Here is a 22,002-nt window from a genome sequence, read left to right as displayed (position 1 = left end):
CGATGCAATTTACTTCGGGCGGCAGCTGAAGAGGGTGAGCAGAGCCTTGGAAGGACTTAAGGTCTCCAACACCAGGGGCTGGAGGGAAAGTGCGTGCTGAGCATTCTGCACTGTGAATTACAATCTCTTTCTCTCTCTCTCTCTATATAAGCCTAATATGGTAAGTGTCTGACCTAGTGGTCGACCTCCCGAATACCTCTCCGGCCACAATCGTGCACCGGTGGGGTCCCTTGGCCTGGCCTGCGCCCTCTTGCAATCCAGGAACCCTTGGAGGATGTCGGAGAGCCGGTTTCAGCCCGACCCCGCAAGCCAGGCTGAGGGACCCCACTGGTGCATGAATTCGTGCAACGGGCCTCTAGTTTAAAATATTATCAATGATTGCTTTATAGCTCTGAATCACTGAATTGAACCAGATACCAGACCATCTTAAGAACTTTCTCAGCATTTAGAAATGTCTAATGGTATTTACTCCACTCCCTTCAAAAGCAGTGTTCTCTGCTGATGATAGATAGAAGATTCATGCATTTTGTGGCCGGTTTTATAATATGGCTACCAAGAACCTTTTCCAACCTTGAAGATTCAAGACTGAAAAACCTTTCCTTAGGTACCTTTTGAGATGGATATGTAGCCCAAGCCGCAATGTTTTAATAGGAAAAGGCTTAGTTTGGCTATTTCAGATTTGTCTCAATTTTCTAAATACATTACTTTTATCAATTTCATCCAGACACTGCAATTTATTATACAACCCTCACTCACAGATTTCCCCTAGATCTGATGCATCTAGACTCTAATCTTTAGATAGTGTTATAAATGTACACCTTGCAGAGATGGCAAAGTCTAAGTCCTTAATCTTCCCTGAGAAGATAAGTTTTAGAAATGAACTAAGTATTTAAGGAAAGTTACACTTTATGTTATGATTAAAGAAACACAATAGAAACCCATTCTGAGTATGAAAAAAATAAACACTAAATTATTTCAGTTACTCTACTAAAGCCTAAATCTAAACCATAGATTACAACCAGTATTTAACTATACATTCACATAGCTAATAAAGGGGAAAAAAACTTGAACCCCATGCACCGAAAATAGCCTGCTTCCACTAACGTCAGGTATTAGCGTATCCCAGGATATAGTAGATTGGGGTCAGGACTTCAAGCTCAATTAAAGCTGAAGGTCATTTCATTGTGTAATTCTGAGCCGCTAAAAATAAAATTTCACTAAAAAAAATCACAATGGTACTTTATACAACCTTAATGACAAAAGAATAATTTTTTGCTCCTTATCTAAAATTTATAATACTGACCAAAAGCTAATAATTATTGGTATATGTATATTAAAGTGTGATAAAATAAGACAAAGCATGGTAAAGATTGCTTTATTGGTGGCAGTTAGTACAAGTCAATAAATATTGATCCCAAAGAAGAACTCAGTTATTGTCAGCTTACTGGTCAATAGAGAGCTGAATGAAATTGAACCAGCTGATTGCTGGGAGGATAACTGAAGTCAATCCTGCTTCTTTGGAAATGAAGCCAAAGCCAGCTGATATATGGCATAAATTGTTCCTAAAAAAATAAAAGAAACACAAGAAGAACTTAAAAATGTATACGCATACTTTGAATAATTATACAGGCAGTATTTATTAAAATACATTTTAATTTCATTTTCAAAATTGAGCTATCAGCTATTAAAATGTGTATACATTTTTTAAGTCACCCTGTATATAAATATTTATTCTAGTTTCAATATTACTTAACTTCTACACAAAGTGCTAGATACAGTGCAATAATTTGTCATCTTAAAAACAAAAATTTTTAAATAAAATTAAGAACATATATAAAGATAATTTCCATACTTATCTAAGAATGCCTGAGAAAGCTAGAATGATTAAAAAACCAACAAGAGGTAAAAATACACAAGCTTTCCCTAAAGTGTATTGCCAATGTAAAACCAAGGAACATGATATATAATTTTAAAATAACCAAGAATAGCTAATAACTAGAAATTTATAACTCTGCTCCTACTATGCCAATTTGTGTATTACACTGCTAATACTGAATAATGGACCTGCCCAATCCACAGAAAAAAATGTCAAAGCACTTTGCATATAGTAATAAGTATTGGTCTGCACTGGTTTTGTCATAAATAAGTGTGTACAAAATTGAGATGTAAAATTTTTTTATTATGTATCACAAAATGTTTAAAAGCCCCTTACAGGAGATGGGGTAGAGTAGATGCCTTCAATTCCTCCAAAGACCTGCAGGGCCACCAGTGGCACATGGAAAGCCAATCATCAAACTTTACTGGTTTATTTGTTAAAGACATTAAGATGTTTTGTTTTTGTTTTTTTGTTTTTTTTTTTACAGAGGAAGGGAGAGAGATAGAGAGCCAGAAACATCGATGAGAGAGAAACATCAATCAGCCACCTCCTGCACATCTCCTACTGGGGATGTGCCTGCAACCCAGGTACATGCCCGCGACCGGAATCAAACCCGGGACTTTTCAGTCCGCAGGCCGACGCTCTATCCACTGAGCCAAACCGGCTTCGGCTAAAATGTTCTTATACAATATGTACCAATCACCCTCTTGAATCCTTAGAGCAAAGCAGTAAGATCTCAGATTCTAGAGAAAGAGTGCCTGTGTTAAAATACCGGCATAGCATGCTATATACAGACGATGTATTATAAAATTGTATACTTGAAATATATAATATTAATGAATGACAGCCCAATGAATTTAATAAGAAATAATATTTTAAAAATACTGGTATAGTAAAAGCAATGAAATTGTTAGTTATCCTTACTATTACTTTTCTATAAACCAAGCATTACAAATGTCTTACCACCAACTGTAAGAATCATGGTAGCTCTATACAGGAGGGCATCAGCTACCCCACCCTTTAGATGCACTGGAATTCCATCATCCTCCTAAGTTAAAAAAAATAATAATATTAATAAAAAGATTAATCCATTCATATAAAATTAAGTGGCTAGAATTTAAATATTTTAAATTTCAAAATTAAAAAGAACTACAATTTTCCTGATTTTTCTCTACTACTACTACTACTACTACTACTCCTACCACTACTTTTAAAATAAGAACTTCTAAAGTCAACACTTTCTTTTAAAGTTAATTTGAGATCCAATAAAGATGTTCTTTCCATGGAATATATAAAATACAAATGTCAATGATATGAAAATATATTCATTGAGTTCATCAACTTAATTACAAATATTAGTAATCATCACATTTTAGATTCAAAGAGAATATTTTTTTTATTCTTTAAAATAAAGGCAGAGATTAAAAATGGTGGCGGAGTAATTGGATGCTACATGGACATGCTCCCAGGACCAAACTGGAATTACAACTAAAATACAGAAAAACTTCCTGAGTAATCAATGGAAGACTCCCTGGAGAAGGGTTGAAAAAAATCACTCAATCAGAGAACCAAAAAGAAAAATCAATTAAATAACAGGACAGCTTAAGGAAGCTGTGGGACAACGTGAAATGTAACAACACTTGAATACCAAGAGTGCATGAATAAAGGGATAGAGAATGTGTCTGAAGAAATAATGGCAGAAAACTTCCCTAACCTTGTAAAGGAAAAAGTCACACAAGTTCAGAAGGCACAGAACCCCACGCAAGAAGAACCCAAACAGGCACATACCCAGACACATCATAATTAAAATGCCAAAAATGAAAGACAAAGAGAGAATTTTAAAGGCAGCAAAAGAAAAGGTTACCTACAAAGGAGTTCCCATAAGGCTGACACCTGATTACTCATCAGAAACTCTACAGGCCAGAAAAGAATGGCATGAAGTACTCAATGTAATGGAAAGCAAGGATCTGAGAACAAGATTACTATATCTAGCAAGGCTATCATTCAAAATACATGGTCAAATAAAGAGCTTCCCAGATTAAAAAAAAAAAAAAAAGGCTAAAGTAGTACATCACCACCAAGATAGCATTACCTGAAATGCTAAATGGACTGCTGTAATGAAAAGAACCAGAGAGAGAAACCTAGCCATACAGAATTAAAATGGCAATAAATAAGTACCTATCGATAATAACCTTAAATGTAAATGGATTAAATGCTCCAATCAAAAGGTGTAGGATAGCTGAATGGATACAAAAACATGACCCAACTATATGCTGTCTACAAGAGATCCACCTCAGAACAAAAGACACACACAAGATGAGAGTGAAGGGATGGAAAAAATTTTTCCATTCAAATGGAAAAGAAAAAAAAGCTGGAGTAGCAATACTCATATCCAACAAAACAGACTTCAAAATGAAGGCCATCACAAGAGACAACAAAGGTCACTACATAATACTAAAGGGACGATCCAACAAGAGGATATAACCCTAGTAAACATATATGCACCCAATATAGGAGCCCCTAAATATATAAAAAGACTTCAACACCCCGCTGACTACACTAAATAGATCTTCCAGACAAAAACTTAACAAGGAAACAGTGACTCTAAAGGACACACTGGATCAGATGGATTTAATTGATATTTCTAGAACATTTCACCCCAAAGCTGCAGAATACATTCTTCTCAAATGCACATGGATCATTCACAAAGATAGACCACATGTTAGGACATAAAATAAGTCTCTACAAGTTCAAGAAGATTGAAGTCATAGCAAGCATCTTGTCAGATCACAATAGAATGAAATTAGAAATCAACTCCAGTGAAAACACCCAAAAACATGGAGGCTAAATAGCATGTTATCACTCTGGTGTCGGGTGAATTTCCCGCCACAATATAAGCTGGCGAGGGCAATTATTTAGGTTTCCCGCGCAAAATCAGAGTTAGTTTAAAATTCCTATGTCTTTTGAAGTATGGGTTCGATTGAAATGGGTATGAAACGGTTCGCATACGCAGGTAGATATCTTTGAAACAAATATTTGGTAATACGCAGTTACAATCGGCCCGAATTTACACGTTTCCCGCACTCCACCGCAAATCTATATGAACCGAGTTAAGACGGCTCCTGCCGAGTACGCGCAATTCACGCGAGCCGACTTAACTCGTTTCCCGCAACCCAAGTGTTATTAAACAATGAATGGGTTACCAACATGATCAAGAATGAAATCAAAAACTTCCTGGAAACAAATGAAAATGAACACACAACAACCCAAAATCTCTGGGAAACAGCAAAAGCAGTCATAGCAGTACAGGCCTACCGCAAATAAATAAATAAATAACAAGAAAAATTAACAATAAACTATTTAACCCTACAACTTAAATAACTCGAGAAAAGCCCAGAGTAAGTAGGAGGAAAGAAATAATAAAGATAAGAGCAGAAATAAATGACAGAGACTAAAAAAACAATACAGAAAAATCAATAAACCAAGAGCTTGTTCTTCGAAAGGATAAACAAGATTGATAACCATTAGCCAGACTCATCAAAGAAACAAAGAGAGAGGACCCAAATAAATAAAAGCAGAAACGAAAGCGGAGAAGTAACCAATGACACCACAGAAATAGAAGGATTGTAAGGAAATACTATGAAAAACTATATGCCAACAAGCGGGACAATGTGGATGAAATGGACAAATTACTAGAAAAATACAATCTCCCAAAACTGAATGAGGAAGAATCAGAAAATCTGAATAGGCTAATAACAACTCATGAAATAGAAGCAGTAAGCAAACAAAAGCCTAGGTCCAGGCAGCTTCACAGGGGACTTTTACCAAACATTCAAAGAAGAACTATCACCTATCCTCCTCAAACTATTACAAAAAATCCAAGAGAAAGGAACACTTCCAAGTTCTTTTTATGAGGCCAGCATTATCCTAATCCCAAAACCAGACAAAGACACTACAAAGAAAGAATTACAGGCCAATATCCCTGATGAACATAGATATTAAAATCCTCAACAAAATAACAGCAAATTAGATCCAGTAATATATTAAAAAGATCATACAACATGACCAAGTGGGATTTATTCCAGGGATGCAAGGCTGGTACAATATTTGCAAATCAATAAATGTGAAACATCACATAAACAAACTAAAAGACAAAAATCACATGATCATATCAATAGATGCAGAAAAAGCATTCAACAAAATCCAAACCCATTTTTGATAAAAACTCTCTGCAAAGTGAGAATAGAGGAAACACTTCTCAACATGATAAAGGCCATTTATGACAAACCTACAGCGAACATCATACTCAATGAGGAAAAACTAAAAGCACTTCCCCTAAGAACAGGAACAATACACGGATGTCTGCTTTCACCAATCTTATTCAACACTAGAAGCCCAGTGCACGAATTTGTGCATGGGTGGGGGGGCCCATGGGCCATTGTCCAGCCGGCCCTGCCCCCTGGTCGAACTCCCGGTCAAGGGGACAATTTGCATATTAGCCTTTTATTATATAGGAGGATAGTACTGGAAGTTCTAGCCACAGCGATCAGACAAGAAATAAAAGGCATCCAAACTGGAAAGGAGGAAGTAAAATTCTTATTATTCCCAGATGACATGATATTGTACATAGAAAACTCTAAAGACTCCAACAAAATACTACTAGATTTAATAAATGAATTTGGCAACGAAGCAGGATACAAAATCAACACCCAAAAATCGATGGCTTTTTTTATACACCAATAAGGAATTCTCAGAAAGAGAAACTAAACAAACAATCCCATTTACCACTGCAACAAAAAAATTAAGATACTTAGAAATAAGCTTAACCAAGGAGGCAAAAGACATGTACTTGGAAAACTACAGGACGTTGAAAAGAAGAGATAGAAGAAGATATAAACAAGTGGAAGAATATACCGTATTCAGGGATTAGTAGAATCAACATCATTTAAATGTCCATACTACCCAAGGCAACCTAAAGATTCAATGCAATTCCTATTAAAATACCAATAGCATATTTCATAGATCTATAAGAAATACTCCAAAACTGTATATGGAATCAAAAAAGATCCTGAATAGCTGCAGCAATCTTGAGGAAAACAAACAAACTTGGAGGAATCATAATACCAGATTCCACATTATACTACAAAGTCACCGTAATCAAAACAGCCTGGTACTGTCATAAGAACAGGCATATATTTCAATGGAACAGAACAGAGTCCCCAGAAATCGACCCAAGCCATTATGCTCAATTAATATTTGACAAAGGAGGCAAGTGCATACAATGGAGTCAAGACAGTCTCTTCAATAAATGGTGCTGGGAAAATTGGACAGATACATGCAAAAAAAATGAAACTAAATGTAACTTACACCATACACAAAAATAAACTTAAAATGGATAAAAGACCTAAATGTAAGTCAGGAAACCATAAAAATCCTAGAAGAAACCATAGGCAGCAAAATCTCAGATATCTCTCATAGCAATATGTTTACAGATACATCTCCTATGGCAGTGATGGCAAACCTTTTGAGCTCGGCGTGTCAGCATTTTGAAAAATCCTAACTTAACTCTGGTGCCGTGTCACATATAGAAATTTTTTGATATGTGCAACCATAGTAAAACAAAGATTTATATTTTTGATATTTATTTTATATATTTAAATGCCATTTAACAAAGAAAAATGAACCAAAAAAATGAGTTCGCATGTCACCTCTGACACGCGTGTCATAGGTTCGCCATCACTGTCCTAGGGCAAAGGAAACTATGGAGAAAATAAACAAATGGGACTACATTGAAATAAAAAAACTACACAGCAAAAGGAACCAATAACAAAAGGAAAAGGGAGCCCACTCTATGGGAGAACATATTTGGCAAGGATACATCTTATAAAGGATTAATATCCAAAATATATAAGGAACTCATACAACTTAACAAAGGAAGATAAACAATCCAATTAAAAAATGGGCAATGGACCTAAATAGACACTTCTCCAAAGTGGACATACAGATGGCCAAGAGACATGAAAAAATGCTCAAAGTCACTGATCATCAGAGATGAAAATTAAAATGACAATGAGGTATCACCTGTCAGAATGGCTACCATCAACAAATCAACAAGTGACAAGTGCTGGCAAGGATGTGGAGAAAAGGGAACCCTAGAACACTGCTATTGGGAATGCAGTCTGGTGCAACCATGATGGAAAACAGTATGGCGTTTCCTCAAAAAAAATAAATATGGAACTGCCATTTGACCCAATGATCCCATTTCTAGGAATATTTCCTAAGAAACCTGAAACACTAATCAGAAAGAATGTATGCACCACTATGTCCATAGCAGCACAATTTACAATAGCTAAGATCTGGAAACAGCCCAAGTGCCATCAGTAGATGAATGGATAAAAAAAGCTGTGGTACATTTATACCATGGAATACTAAGCAGCAGTAAAAATGAGGAGTCTCTTGCCCTTTGAGACAGCATGGAGGGACCTGGAGTGTATCATGCTAAGTAAAATAAGTCAGAGAAAGACAAGTATCACATGATCTCACTTATATGCGGAATCTAAGCAACAAAATAAACTGATGAACGTAGTGGATCCAGAGACATAGAAGCATGGAACAGAGTGCGGAATCTCAGAGGGAAGGCAGGCGGGGGACAGTTGGTGGGTGGACATAATCAACCAAGGACCTTGTTTGCATATATGCATGGCCCATGGACACAGACAAAGGGTGGTGAGGGCCTGAGCAGGGGTGGGGGCAGGCTGGAGAGGGTCAATGGGGGAAAAAAGGGGACATGTGTAATACTTTCAACAATAAAGAATTATTAAAAAAAGTAAATAAATAATTTCTAAAAGGGAAGGGGTTTTGGTTTATAACTCTAAATCTATAGCCTCAATGCCTAGTTCAGCACCTGTCATAGAGTAAATATTTAATACATTTGTTAAACGTTAACTATTCTATTTTTATGTAGTATAGATGGTCCAACTTTTTATCACTTAAAATTTTATTTGCAAAAAACCAAAGATCACAATAAAACAAAATAAAAAATCAAGTAGATTACTTACAAAGGTAAACTACTCTATCTCACTAAGTTTCTCCTCATGAGAAACACCTATTAACAGTATGGTGCATATCCTTAAAATTTTTTTTAATGCTTATATTGTCATATCTTCTAATTTATATATCTATGTGCTTAAAATACAAAATGAGGTTATGCTATATAATCATCTGCCACATACTATTTTTTGCTTATGATATCTTAAAAAGCATTTTCTTGTAGTCCATTTAAACCGACCTCATTCCTTTTAATAGTTACTAGCATTCACTGTACAAAAATATAATTGAATTAACCAGTCCTCTATTAATGGGTATTTAGATTATTGGGGTGTTTTGAAATTAAAATTCCATAATGAATAGCCTTTTTCCTATTTGTAAATATTTATGCTACTATGTCTGTAGGAATGATTCTTAAAAGTGGGAGTCCTAGATGACAGGGTATGTAATTTGTTTTTAATAATACTTTCAAATATTCTCTTAAACGTTGTATTAATTATACTACTATCTAGCATGTATCAAAGTATTGTGTTTGAATACATGCTAGGTAGTAGTACTGAATGTACCTATCTCCCACACCTAGCTAACATAAGCTATTTTAAAGCTTTCTAAACATTTGTTAATTGGGGGGGGGGGGGGGGGGGGGTGTTATGAACTTGTAATTTTTATTTGCATTGAAACATTTGTTATATTTTTAAAATTTGTTCTCAATTTGTCAGTTGCCTTTTATAACGTAAATGCATTTAAAATGTTTATGTCACCAAACCTTGCAAATTTTCTCCTTTAAAGCTTCCTTAGAAAGCCTTCTTCCCACCCCTACAATTATATAAAATAATCTCCTATGGTGATTATAGTAGTTAGTAATACTGTATTGTATACTTGAAATTTGCTAAGATAGTACTTCTTTAGTGCTCTACACAACCACACCAAAAAAAACTACATGAGGTGATGGATGTGTTAATTAACTTGATTGTGGTAATCATCAGATACATTAAACATCAGATTGTATACCTTAAAAAAATCAGGTACAACCTAAACATATAGAATTTTTGTCAATCATATCTCAACCAAACTGGTGGAAAAAAAGAAGTATCTCCTATATTTTCTTCTAACTTTTTTGAGAGGCTTTTATATCTGCAATTTATCTTTTAATATACAATATAGAAGGGATGTAACTTTTCTTCCTTTAAAATAGCCAATTTTTTCAATACCCATGATATCACTTTTTCCACTGATATAACATGTATTAAATTCATACATCTATCTATCTATACACATATATAGATAGATAGATATATAGATGTGTATATATATATATCTCCAGTTTGGTTGAGATATGATTGACAAAAATTCAATATGTTTAGGTTGTACCTGATTTTTTTAAGGTATACAATCTGATGTTTAATGTATCTGATGATTACCACAATCAAGTTAATTATACAATACAGTATTACACTGGGTCCTTCCTATCGTCTATTTGCCTATTACTGTGCAACTACATGATGTAATTCCTCCAAAGAAAGTGTCCCTGTCCCCCTAATTTATTCTGCTTCCTCAAGGGCCTCCTAGATACAGCAAATGCTCAGTTAGCTATCAATAGACAATTTCTTATATTATTCTTTTGCTAAATACAACAGATTCACTAATAACTAGACATCTCCAGATTTACTTCCTATCTTTACTTTTTGATAATCATATTATTTTAAGTAAAAATCTCTTATAAAATATTTCAGTACCTGAAATAGCTTTTGTTTCTCTCGAACTTTATTTTCAAACTGCCTGCGTGAAGCAGTACTTATGGTCCTCTGGGAAATCTGACGAAGCGCCTGAAATTAAAAATCCAGACATATTAAACATATTAAACATAAGGCTTACAGAAACCTTCAAAACCATGCATGTACAATCTGCACAATTACAGAAGAGGGAAAGTGAGGGTTAAAATCTATCCAATTTGTCAGTAACAAAGTTATAAACCAACATCCAGGTTTCCCAATGTGTTGGCCATCCTCTGCTCTTTATACTGCATTCTGCAGTCTCCAAAGACCACATTCAAGAAGCAATTCATGCGAATTCTGAGCAAAAACAAACAAGCAAACAAACATGACCTTGACCTGAGTTGAACCAGTATTATTATGTAATTCTTGAAGAAAACATACTGATATAATAAGTATTACAGAAACAAAAAATGATTACAAAATACACTAATAAAACTCAAATGTTTTCATTTAATGCTCTACCATATTAAAAATCTATTACTTGATCTCAAAATAAACTAGCATGGTTCCTAAGATGCTTCTCATCACATTTTTCTTAAAAAATCTTTAATAAGATATAAATATTTTAAAAAGGAGACCTGCATTATATATCCAGTTGAATTATATAATTAATGAAAGAAATTCCACTTTCTAAAATATATAACAAAACTAAGTAAAACCTTTTTTATTGTTACAGAAGAAGGTGATCGCTGTTTCACTTTCCTTTTCGCAAATCTGGAGGAATATCGCACATGCCGAAGCCGGTGGAGGGCTGAAGGGCACTGCGGGGCCGTCTGCAGGAAGCGACACGGCACTGCCACCACGACCGCTCCTCAAGTCCCACCCGAAACTGGACGATTTGCTTTTCTAACCGAAATCTGATGCTCAGGGAGCTCCGAACCTCTGAAGCCTACACCCTTTCAGTAACAGAGGAACACCTTTCTGTCTGAGGCTTCGGGTATCAGAACCTTCCCCCCGGACCTTGGTTACTCACATCAGAGCTACTAAACTCATCTAAGTCCCTCAGAGTTAGGGGCGGCGAGGGAAAAACAACAACAACAAGGCTTATCTAACTAACACTCCTGTGCTCACTTTCCCAGCTTCTCTCCCTACATACACCCAGCAGAGACTGGGGCGAAGGGAAAGCAACGTCAGGAGAAAAGGACGCGGACCAAGGTGACCCAAGAAGCCGCCCTCCTCTCCCACCTTCCCTCTCAGAACAGACTTGGGAGTCGGTCGCGGTCCCTTAGCCTCCTCTCCCAACGCTCCCGCCCCCCATCGCGACTGCAGGCCGAAGAGCTCCTCACCAGCAGATTCCGCAACATGTTGGCTCAGTTATTGCCCACCAACCGCGACTACTAAACGCCCGGAATGCCTAACGTCACACCGGAGCCGGAACTACCTTCTGGGCATGCGCCAACGTCAGGGGTCCTAACTATTTCCGGTTGGACGGGGGAAAGGCTGGCGCTCCTAACCATAGAGAGCGGAAGAACAGCGAGAGCGGCGGCACGGTGACCGCTCTAGCCAGCTGGCCGTTCGGCCCCCTCATCTCGTTCCCGGCCTTTCGGACGCCTTCCTCGCCCCCTCGCCCCGCCCCCCCGCTGGCTGGCTGGGGAAAGCTAAACGACTTGTGAGACCAGAGACGCGGGCAGTGGGGTGTTACTCGCTCTTGTAACTCGCTTAGATGAGATTATTGTGAGACCACGCTATCCTAGAAAGTCAGTGTGTGTAGTTTGAACGAGGAGGCGTAAACCTTTGAGCAACCTTTGAGCCCATTTAGAGGCGGAATGAGCACTGAGTTGGCCGAACTATAAGCTGTGAAGATGGTTAAATTTGGGAACAAAAAGGATAACTCCTCTTACACGGGTAGTTTTCTCCATCGAAGAAACTGCTGTGAGGGCGTTATTGTTCCTTGTGCTGAGAGCATGCTGTGAAGACCTGCGTTGGGATACCCATTTTTATCTTCTTGTACCTCTGGATGCTGCAGAATCCCCCATGCAAAAAAGCTCTTCCACAGTGTCCCAGAATTGTGGCAGCTGTTCTCTCATTTCTCCGTGCCTGGGAAAACGCTGCAAAGAGGGGGATTTTTAAAAATATATATATTTTATTGATTTTTTTACAGAGAGGAAGGGAGAGGGTTAGAAACATCGATGAGAGAGAAGCATAGATCAGCTGCCTCCTGCACACCCCCTACCCAGGATGTGGCCCGCAACCAAGGTATATGCCCTTGACCGAAATCGAACCCGGGACCCTTGAGTCCGCAGGCCGATGCTCTATCCACTGAGCCAAACCGGTTAGGGCAAGAGGGGGAATTTTTTAATGGGGGACAAGGAATGGGATGGCAAATCTGAACTTAAGTCTTGCTGTCTTAGGTCCAACAGGGCACTTTCCATAACTGGAGTTTGTTAGCCAAAGGAATTATTGAACAGGTAAGTTGTCAGTGTGTCTTGCATCGATCTTGCTTATATAATGCTACATTGCAAACGTCTTTATTCTTTGTGCCCACTCCCAAGTGTGTGCACTAGTAAATGTAAAACTATCTACCCTATACTACAATAGACTTTTCACCTTTTTACAAACTCAGTTCTAATTAACCCATTGTCAATACAAATAGGAAGCTGGTGCCATATGTGTTCAGCATAGGTGCAATGTGTAGACAAACAATAATACTAAAATTATTCTGATCTTTAGTGTTAGACCCACCAAGTTACCTGTCCCCAGTTCAAGTTCTCTCCACTAAGATTTATAAATAATCCAAATCATCTCTTCCCTGGATTAGGACTAAAGGACGGGGTTTCTTCCCCGCTCTGCATTACATAGTGTAAACAAATCTTGGAAGACAGTTACAGGTGCCAATAACTGGAGCATACAGATGTTTAAAAGTGGATTGTCTATAATTTGTTAAACTTGTATGTGCTTTCTTATGATTTCTTCACTTAGCGAACTAGACTGTAAACTTCTCAGAAGAGATTATGTAAATTTCTTACCAATCCCTTATGATTGCTTAAAGAGGGTAAACTGATATATATTGGGTGATAGATCTAGGACACTTACGGCTCTGTCCAAAAAGAACTAAAGATTCACATAAAATAGATGCTGATCCTTACTTGCATGTCACTTAGTACAGTATAATTTTCCCCTCTTTACTGGATCATTCACTCACATTCCCAAATTAAACAAATAAACCTCCTTTGATTTCATTTACCATCCCATTTCTCTTAAAAATAAAACAGATTTCTTTATACTTGTCTTTCCTTCCTCTTCTAATTTTTTTCTTTTTTTCATTTGGGGCAGGCTTTTACTGCTCTTGTTAGGATCACCAACCTCAATTTTCATCTACCATCTATGAATAACATTTAACATACTTGATCACTTCCTCAATGTATATTTCCAATTTTTTATTTGGAAATAAGCCATAAATACACTACAAAATGTATACTACAGTTTGAAATATTGTCTTAATGAGCCTTCCATATACAATTTCTGTCCTTTTATTTCAGCAGCTGCTACTTCTAGTTTCCTCATCCTCGAAATCTCTAAATTTGAGAATACCAGCTTTTTAAAAAACATTAATCCCTTTTGGGATTCCATCTGGTGCCACAAAACACCACTTGTGTGCTAACAACTCTCTACCCTGACCTTTCCCTTTAACTCCAGACATCTCCACTTAGATGTCTAATGGGCATCGCAAAATTACAACCAAAAATGGAATTCTTCTTTCCATTCATTTCCAAGTGCTCTCCTCTGAAATTTCCTTCAAGCCCCAAGGTATTGGCTGCACCTTCAAAATATAATCTGAGTCTGACCACTTCTCATCTTGCCACTCCAAGCCAACCCATCATCATCTCTTGCCTGCATTCCCGTAAAAGCCTTTTTAAACTGATTTCCCTCCTTTCCGCTCTTCCACTCAGTTTATATTCCACACAGCAGTAATCCTTTTAAGAACTTATTAGATAATGACTCTGCTTAAAACTATTTTATTTTGGTCATTGATGTATCCCCAGCATCTACACTAAGTAACTGGCACATAATAAATATTAGTTAAATAAATAGTATGCTGTACAAAAGAATATATTGAATATGAAAATTCAAAAAAAATCTTTCTTAATACTCATTGTACTCCTTTCAAACATTTTTAAGTCCCAGGGTTCCTCACTCATTGTCTCCTTGCTCTTGCTCTGTAAATTGTGATTACACTGACAAAAAACATGGCTGAATGTGCCTGCGTACTTATTAAACTTTACTGGATCTTCCCAGGCACACCTGAAATTTGTTACCAGATTTGTAAACATCCTCTGAAGCAGAAGTTATTTTCAAAATAGGTTCCCTTCCAAAACATAGGTTCTTTTGTAATATTGGAAAAATTATTAGACATTGCTCTTCTTTTGAAAACTATTTCCTCCGCAGTGGTTCTCAACCTGTGGGTTGCGAACAATAAAAATACATCCTGCATATCAGATATTTACATTACAATTCAAAACAGTAGCAAAATTACAGTTATGAAGTAGCAACAAAAATAATTTTATGGTGGGGGGTCACCACAACATGAACTGTATTAAAGGGTTTCGGCATTAGGAAGGTTGAGAACCACTGCTCCAGAGGGTTCTTGAACATTAAAACAGAACTGGCAGTACATTTAGATATGTGGTAGGTAATGATTAATTTAGGTGTTGTCAGCAGGATAAATTTGTGGGCATCAGATGTAAAATTACTAAGTGAAAATATTTCACAATTAACTGATGGAAATTACCAAATCACAAAGGGACTCGACCTTTCTAAAAAAAAAAAAAAAGTCAAACCCTTACTTTGATCCTGCCTATAGCATCTACAAACAAAAAGACAAATGCCTGAATAGTTTTATGGGAATTCGATGTGTGTTTTTTTTCCTGAACCATGCTTAATCCACATCCAGTTTTATAAAAACAATATAGAACAACTTCATGTGAACTTTAATGTATCAAAACTAGTTAGCCCTGGCCGGATGGCTTAGTTGGTTGGAGTGTCATCCCATATACCAGGTTTGATCCCCGGTCAGGCCACATACCTAGGTTTTGGGTCCAATCCCTGGTCAGAGTGAGTACAGGGAACAGGCAATCGATCTCACATTGATGTTTCTCTCTCTTTTCCTCCCTCTCTAAAATCAATAAAAGTATGTTCTCTGCTGAGGATTAAAACAAGAAAAACCTAATAGTTAGATAAAAGGTAGCATTTCAATATAACTCCCTATTTTAATTATGATATAGTTAGGAATCAGGAAACATTTGGATGTCAATTAACTGCTATATTATTTTACCATTAAATAATTTGTCTAATTGCAAGCCTTTTCATCATTAAAGGGGTTGTACTAATCTTTATCTCTGGTTCTAAAATCCTTATATATGAAAAATACTTTAAAACATCCTTTATAATAAACCTTAATATGCAAATCGAATGACCGGTGGAACAACCAGTCGCTATGATGCGCACTGACCACTAGGGGGCAGATGGTGAACGCAGGAGCTGCCCCCTGGTCGTCAGTGCACTCCCACTGGGGGAGCGCTGCTCAGCCAGATGTTGGGCTCACAGCTAGCAAGCACAGTGGAGGTGGTGGGAGCCTCTCCTGCCTCCAACACAGTGATAAGGAGCAGTGAGCTGAGTGGTAAAGAGCAGGGAGCAGGCAGGCAATAAGGAGCAAGGGGTCCTGGACTGCAAGAGGGATTTCTGACTGCCGGCTTAGGCCTGCAGGAGGATATCCCCTGAAGGGTCCCAGACTGCAAGAGGGCACAGGCCAGGCTGAGGGGACCGCCCCCCCCCCCCCCCAGTGCTCGAATTTTGTGCATTGGGCCTCTAGTATGACTGTAAGTTCACTCCTTGTTGAACAATAACTTACTAAGGACCTACTATGAATGTAACATTTTCCAATTTGCTCAGAAGAAAACGTTGAATCTCTGACCTTCTGGAGCATATACTCTCACTAGGAATATAATATACACATAGTAGTAAGCTATTCTGCAGACATAAATGACTCTCTGGTAACTGCTATAGTAAAAGTTACTATGGGAAATTTAAGAAAGGTAATGGTTATTGGGAAGGTTTTGAAAAAAACTGGATTTTAGCAGGGTCCAGTAAAATTAGAATAGGGATTAAAAGGTATTCCAGACAGGGCAGAATCATGATTAATAACCTGGATTCAGAATCAAGCATGATCTACTGCAGAAACTGTGAAACAGAGGCCTAAATGGAATGAAAAGAGAAAAATTATTATTGTAGTTAAGAACTTGGAAGTCAGATCCTGAATCTGTCAGCTAATAATGATATGATAGTTTCATAATCTATACCTGTTTCTGTGAAATGAAGGTGATAGTAGCTATCATTGGGTGACTGTGAAAATTAAATGATATAATTCAATAAATATTAGCTATTATCATGGGAGGAAAATTTGGGTAAGGAGAAATCTAAGCAGAAGATATAGCCTATGCAGAGGCAAAGAAGAAAGGGTGAACAGATGGCTTGGGGAATTGTAAATCGTTTGGCTGGCAGGACACTTGGAGTGTGAGGCAACAGTGGTAGGCAGGAGTGAGATTTTAGTAATGATATTTAATCTTATTTTGAGGGTGCAGTTTAAAGAGCAAACTGTCAAGATCAGAACTGTTTCAAGATCATTCTGGTAGTTGTGAAAGGCTGGATTGGACATGAGTTACTAGGAACAGAGTCCATGAAAAGGCTATTATAGTAATCCATGGAAGAAAGAAAACCTGAAATGAGTCAGCAGCAAAGAGATATAAAGAGATGGATTAAAGAGCCAAGTATAATAAGTACCTTTAAAAATCGACAGAATGTAGTGATTTATTGGATTGGGAAGTTGGAGAGGAAAGCAAGGTTCCTGGCTTAACTCATAAGGTGGTTGGTCATACCATTCACTATATTGAGGGATATATCAATATATCCCTCAGGCTAGTATGAGATTCCTGTTTGGGCCTTATTACATTTGAGAAATCCAAGGATAATCCAAGACAAGGCCTAGAGCTCAGAAGGGATATCAAGACACAAGAATAGATAATGAAGTCAGTGTGAAGATGGTAGAAGTGATGAGAACTTAAGACTGCTCAGGGAGTGTTTGTAAAGTGAGAATAGGGCCCAGAACAAAATTTCAAAGAATCCCCAACATTTTATATGGTGAGCATAACCGAGGAATATATAAAGACTAGGGAGCAAATAAGTAGGAAGAAAATCAGGAGAGTTACTCACAGAAGCCACATGCTAAGGATGAAGAGGGAAGGAAAATCCCAAACTATCAAATGAGGCACAAAGTTCAAGATAAGGGTGAAGTCATTTGATTCGACAAGAAGTGGAAATTGTTCACGAGTGCCATTTTTCTATACTTTGTGCTAAGTGCTTGCCCTCTATCACTTCCCTTATTCCTCAAAACAAAATCTGTCAAGTAGGTATTAAAATCCCCATTTTACTGAAAAGTAAATAGTAAATGGTTTAGGAGATTAAATGATCTGAAGATACAGTTTATACATATATATGAGCCAGATCAACCTGCTTCTGAAACCCACTCTTCCTACATAATCCTCTCCAGTGGTTCTCAACCTTCCTAATGCCGCGACCCTTTAATACAGTTCATGTTGTGGTGACCCCCAATTTCACTGTTACAAATTGAACATAATTAAAGCATAGTGATTAATCACAAAAACAATATGTAATTATGTGTTTTCCGATGGTCTTAGGTGACCCCTATGAAAGGGTCGTTCGACCCCCAAAGGGGTCGCGACCCACAGGTTGAGAACTGCTGTTTTAGACACAGTTGACAGTGACCAGAGCAGAATACAATCATGGGATTAAAGCCTGGCTGAAGTTGACAATGACAAAATATAAGCCACTCTTTTACAAGCCTTGCTGTGAAAGGAAAGACAGCACAGTCCGGAGATTGTTTTAGATCACTGATTCAACTGCAAAATTTACATATATTTGTTAAGCTATTTCTTCTGCATTTCTGGTCCTTGAAACAAAGTGGCATACCAGTCTTGACATTTTAAAGTGATGTATGATGAGTTCAGTCTTCTTCCACATTACCCTGGATAGAAAAGCTTGTGGCACACAAACAGACAAGCTCCCATTAATGTCACTCAAAATGCATAAAAACATGAAGTTTTTAAAAAAATGTTACAAAATGTTGTATATTTGAAACCAATATAATTTTATTAATATCACCCCAATAAATTCAATAAAAATTTTTAAATAAGTCTGAGAAAAAAGATTATAAAATGTTATAAAATCACAAGGTGCTTCAAGGTGTTTCTGGTTTGATAGTGAACTGGCCCTAAGTGTCTTTTCTCTCTCTCACTCTAGTAAAATGAAAGAAAAGAAATTGAAAGGTTATAAGGTATTGATAGACCTTTAGATGAATCTAAAAGGCATTATGCTGAGTGAAAGAAGCCAGTTTCAAAGGTTACATATGGTATGATTCCATTTATAGCATTCTAGAAGAAAAACTGCGGGGATGGAAAAGAGGTCAGTGGTTGCCTGGGGTTATCAGCGAGATTAAGTGTGACAAAAAGGAACAGTATAAGGGAGTTTGTGGGGGGTGGGGAGGTTAATGGTACTGCTCAGTATCCTATGAAGGTTACAAAAATTTAAACATGAGTTATAACTCACAGAACTACAAGAAAAAAAGTAAGTTGACTGTATGATAATCTAAAACCCATCCTTTAAAAAAGATATGAGCCCAAAAGGAATGAAAGTAGAGAGGAAACAGAAACAGATAGGATTTCAACAGATTTCTGGAAACAGAAAGCAGTTGCGATAAACTGAGGAGGACAGAAGCAGCTGCAATGATCTGAAGGGACTGCAAGGGGGTATCAGTGAGAAGCATGCCGATTGGTCCCATGATCATTGAGAAGCTGACTTGGAGGTAAAAGTTATGGCAAAGAGCGGAGCCAAGGTTGAAAATTATACAGCCTCTGCCCTAACTCTCTCAACCAAATACAATCTCTCGCCCCCAACACTGCTTCCCACAGGTTGAAGACAAGAGAACTTTTTTTTTTTTTACCTTTTTTTATTGATTTCAGAGAGAGGAATGGATAGGGAGAGACAGGAAGATCAATGATGAGAGAGGGAGAGATAGGAAGATCAATGATGAGAGAATTATCTACCTGCTGCCTCCTTCACCCCCTTCTGGGGATTGAGCCCACAACCTGGGCATGTAGCCTGACCCGAATTGAACTGTGACCTTTCATGGTTCAATGCTCAACCAATGAGAAACACCGACTGGGTGAAGACAAGAGAACTTTTATCAGGAGTAATGGGAGACTACTAGATGAAAGGAGTATGCTGAGGGACAGACAGGTATAGAGAAATATGTATTAAGTGGAAAACAGAAGTGAGGTGGAGGACAAGGCAGAGACAGAGTTAATTAAGCAGGAATAAACAGACCCTCCTTCAACCACTTCTTTGTGCAGATCAGGGAATTCTTCCCTAGAGGAATTGAACAGTCCCTGACAACTATTCCTAATGCAGTCTTTCTCAAAATTCAGTCCACCTACAACTGTTGACCTGCCAGCTATTTACTACTTGTCATTAAGCTTTTTATCATGAAGAGAACAAATAATTCACTGAATGGCATTTTTGAGTTGCACTGTGCAAGTGAAGCCTATCACTAGTCAAGCACTGCCCACAAAGAAAGAGCTTTCAATTATTCTTTGGGGTCCATTTACATGACAGATTGTTGAAGCTAGCCATATACAAGGAAAGTCACCTACGTGAACAAAAGAAAACTAAAATTAAAAATAGCAACAACAAAAAATCAGTGTAAATAGTATGAAAAGCAAAATTACAGGGGTGGGCAGAAGTAGGTTTACAGTTGTAATACAAATAATATAATAAAACAAGAATAAACTGTTTTGTGTACTCACAACTATAAACCTACTTTTGTCCACCGCTGTATATATGCTTCCATACATGTCCTCAAAAAAATATTAGTATGCTTTCCAGAATGAACATTAAAAAATATTTTAGAAACAATAAAAATAAAGGGAGTCTTAACAATTTTTAAATATATGTATCTATAAAAACTCAATGGGAAGATCATGTTGGAAGATCACAATGAAGACATCTTTTAGAAAGAGCAGAGACAACAGTGTCAAAACAACTGGAGGAAGAAAAAAAAAACAACTGGAGAAAAAGAGAAGAAAATTAACCATCAGTGAAAGAAGTCTAATATCTGACCAGGATAAAATCAAATTTCTCAAAAACAATAATAAAAACTAGAAGAGAGTGGAGCAATGTCTTCAAAACTCTGAGGAAAAATTATTTTTAACTTAAAATTGTATATGTAGTCAGACTACCAATGAAACGTGAGAGTGAAATAAGAACATTTTAGACATGTAAGGACTCAGGACATTTGCCTCTCATATACCGCTCCTTAGGAATATTTAAATGTTGTAGGAAGTGCTCCAGTAAACAAGAAAGTAAACTAGGAAACAGCACATCCAACACAGGAGGGTGACCAAAGGAGGTCAAGGGATAATGGCTCTGAGGCCAGATAAGAAAACAACCAGTACAGCCCTAGCCAGTATGGCTCAGTGAATGGAGTGTTGGCCCATTGACTGAAGGGTCATGGGTTCTATTCCAGTCAAGGGTACATACCTCAGTTGCAGGCTTGATCCCCAGCTGGGGCACATGCAGGAGGCAACAAATCGATGTCTCTCTCACATTGATGTTTTTCTCTCTGTGTCTTCTCCCCCTCCCTTCCACTCTCCCTAACAATCAATGGAAAAATATCCTCAGATGAGGACTGATGAAAGAAAAGGAAGAAAAAGAAAATGAAAGGAAGGAAAGGAAGGGAAGGAAGGGAAGGAGGGAGGGAGGGAGGGAAGCACAGTACAGATTGGCACAGAAGATAAATGCAGAATAGACCTCTCCAGTGATGGAAACCTAGTAAAACTGACTGAGAAGTTAGAAAAAAAATTAAGACATTTCCAGAAACTTGTGTTAAAAACGAGACGATTAAGTCCAGAAGAAATAAAATTATACAAAATGTAATCATGGTGCACTGCTTTGCACTACAGTATAATTAAACAGTAGCGAACCCATTTAGTAAATTTTATGGCATAACTTTATAATGGGAGAAGGGGAGAAAGTGTGTTAGAGAGCTTAATTATCTGGTAACATCAAGGTAATGTCTAAAAGTGTTAAATCAAGCAACAGTAGAATAGGCATATTATTTAGATACACTAAGATAAAAACCCAAATAAACTTTTGGAGTCAAAATGATTGTCTCTGGAAGGTAAAGTAAGTTGGGACTACTGCTTTTCATCATAAGATCTTTAGATTTTTTAAATT

The 22,002-nt window shown here is 37.3% G+C and overlaps 1 protein-coding gene across 1 annotated transcript; it reads right to left on the bottom strand.

The window, feature by feature from the left end:
- Positions 1-1,359: 1,359 nt before the first annotated feature.
- COX7A2 (cytochrome c oxidase subunit 7A2) lies at positions 1,360-12,094 on the bottom strand. Its single transcript, XM_070418225.1, has 4 exons — positions 11,985-12,094; positions 10,660-10,749; positions 2,840-2,924; positions 1,360-1,562 (listed from the first exon to the last, which is right to left on the bottom strand). The coding sequence occupies exons 1-4, from the start codon at positions 12,000-12,002 to the stop codon at positions 1,504-1,506; spliced, it is 252 nt and encodes an 83-aa protein (XP_070274326.1). The 5' UTR covers positions 12,003-12,094; the 3' UTR covers positions 1,360-1,503.
- Between the last annotated feature and the right edge of the window lie 9,908 nt (positions 12,095-22,002).

The sequence above is a fragment of the Myotis yumanensis genome, unplaced genomic scaffold (genome assembly GCF_028538775.1).
Source record: "Myotis yumanensis isolate MYYU_CA2020_CCGP unplaced genomic scaffold, mMyoYum1.0.hap1 SCAF_6, whole genome shotgun sequence".
In the NCBI taxonomy this organism is placed as follows: Eukaryota; Metazoa; Chordata; class Mammalia; order Chiroptera; family Vespertilionidae; genus Myotis; species Myotis yumanensis.
This window is presented reverse-complemented; position numbering and strand designations above follow the sequence as displayed.

Excerpts from the sequence above, each read along its gene's own strand:
- COX7A2 (XM_070418225.1), bottom strand. Across the intron at positions 2,925-10,659 it reads AGAAACAAAAGCTATTTCAG|GAGGATGATGGAATTCCAGT; the intron begins GTACTGAAATAT and ends TTTTTAACTTAG. Across the intron at positions 1,563-2,839 it reads CATGATTCTTACAGTTGGTG|GAACAATTTATGCCATATAT; the intron begins GTAAGACATTTG and ends TTATTTTTTTAG.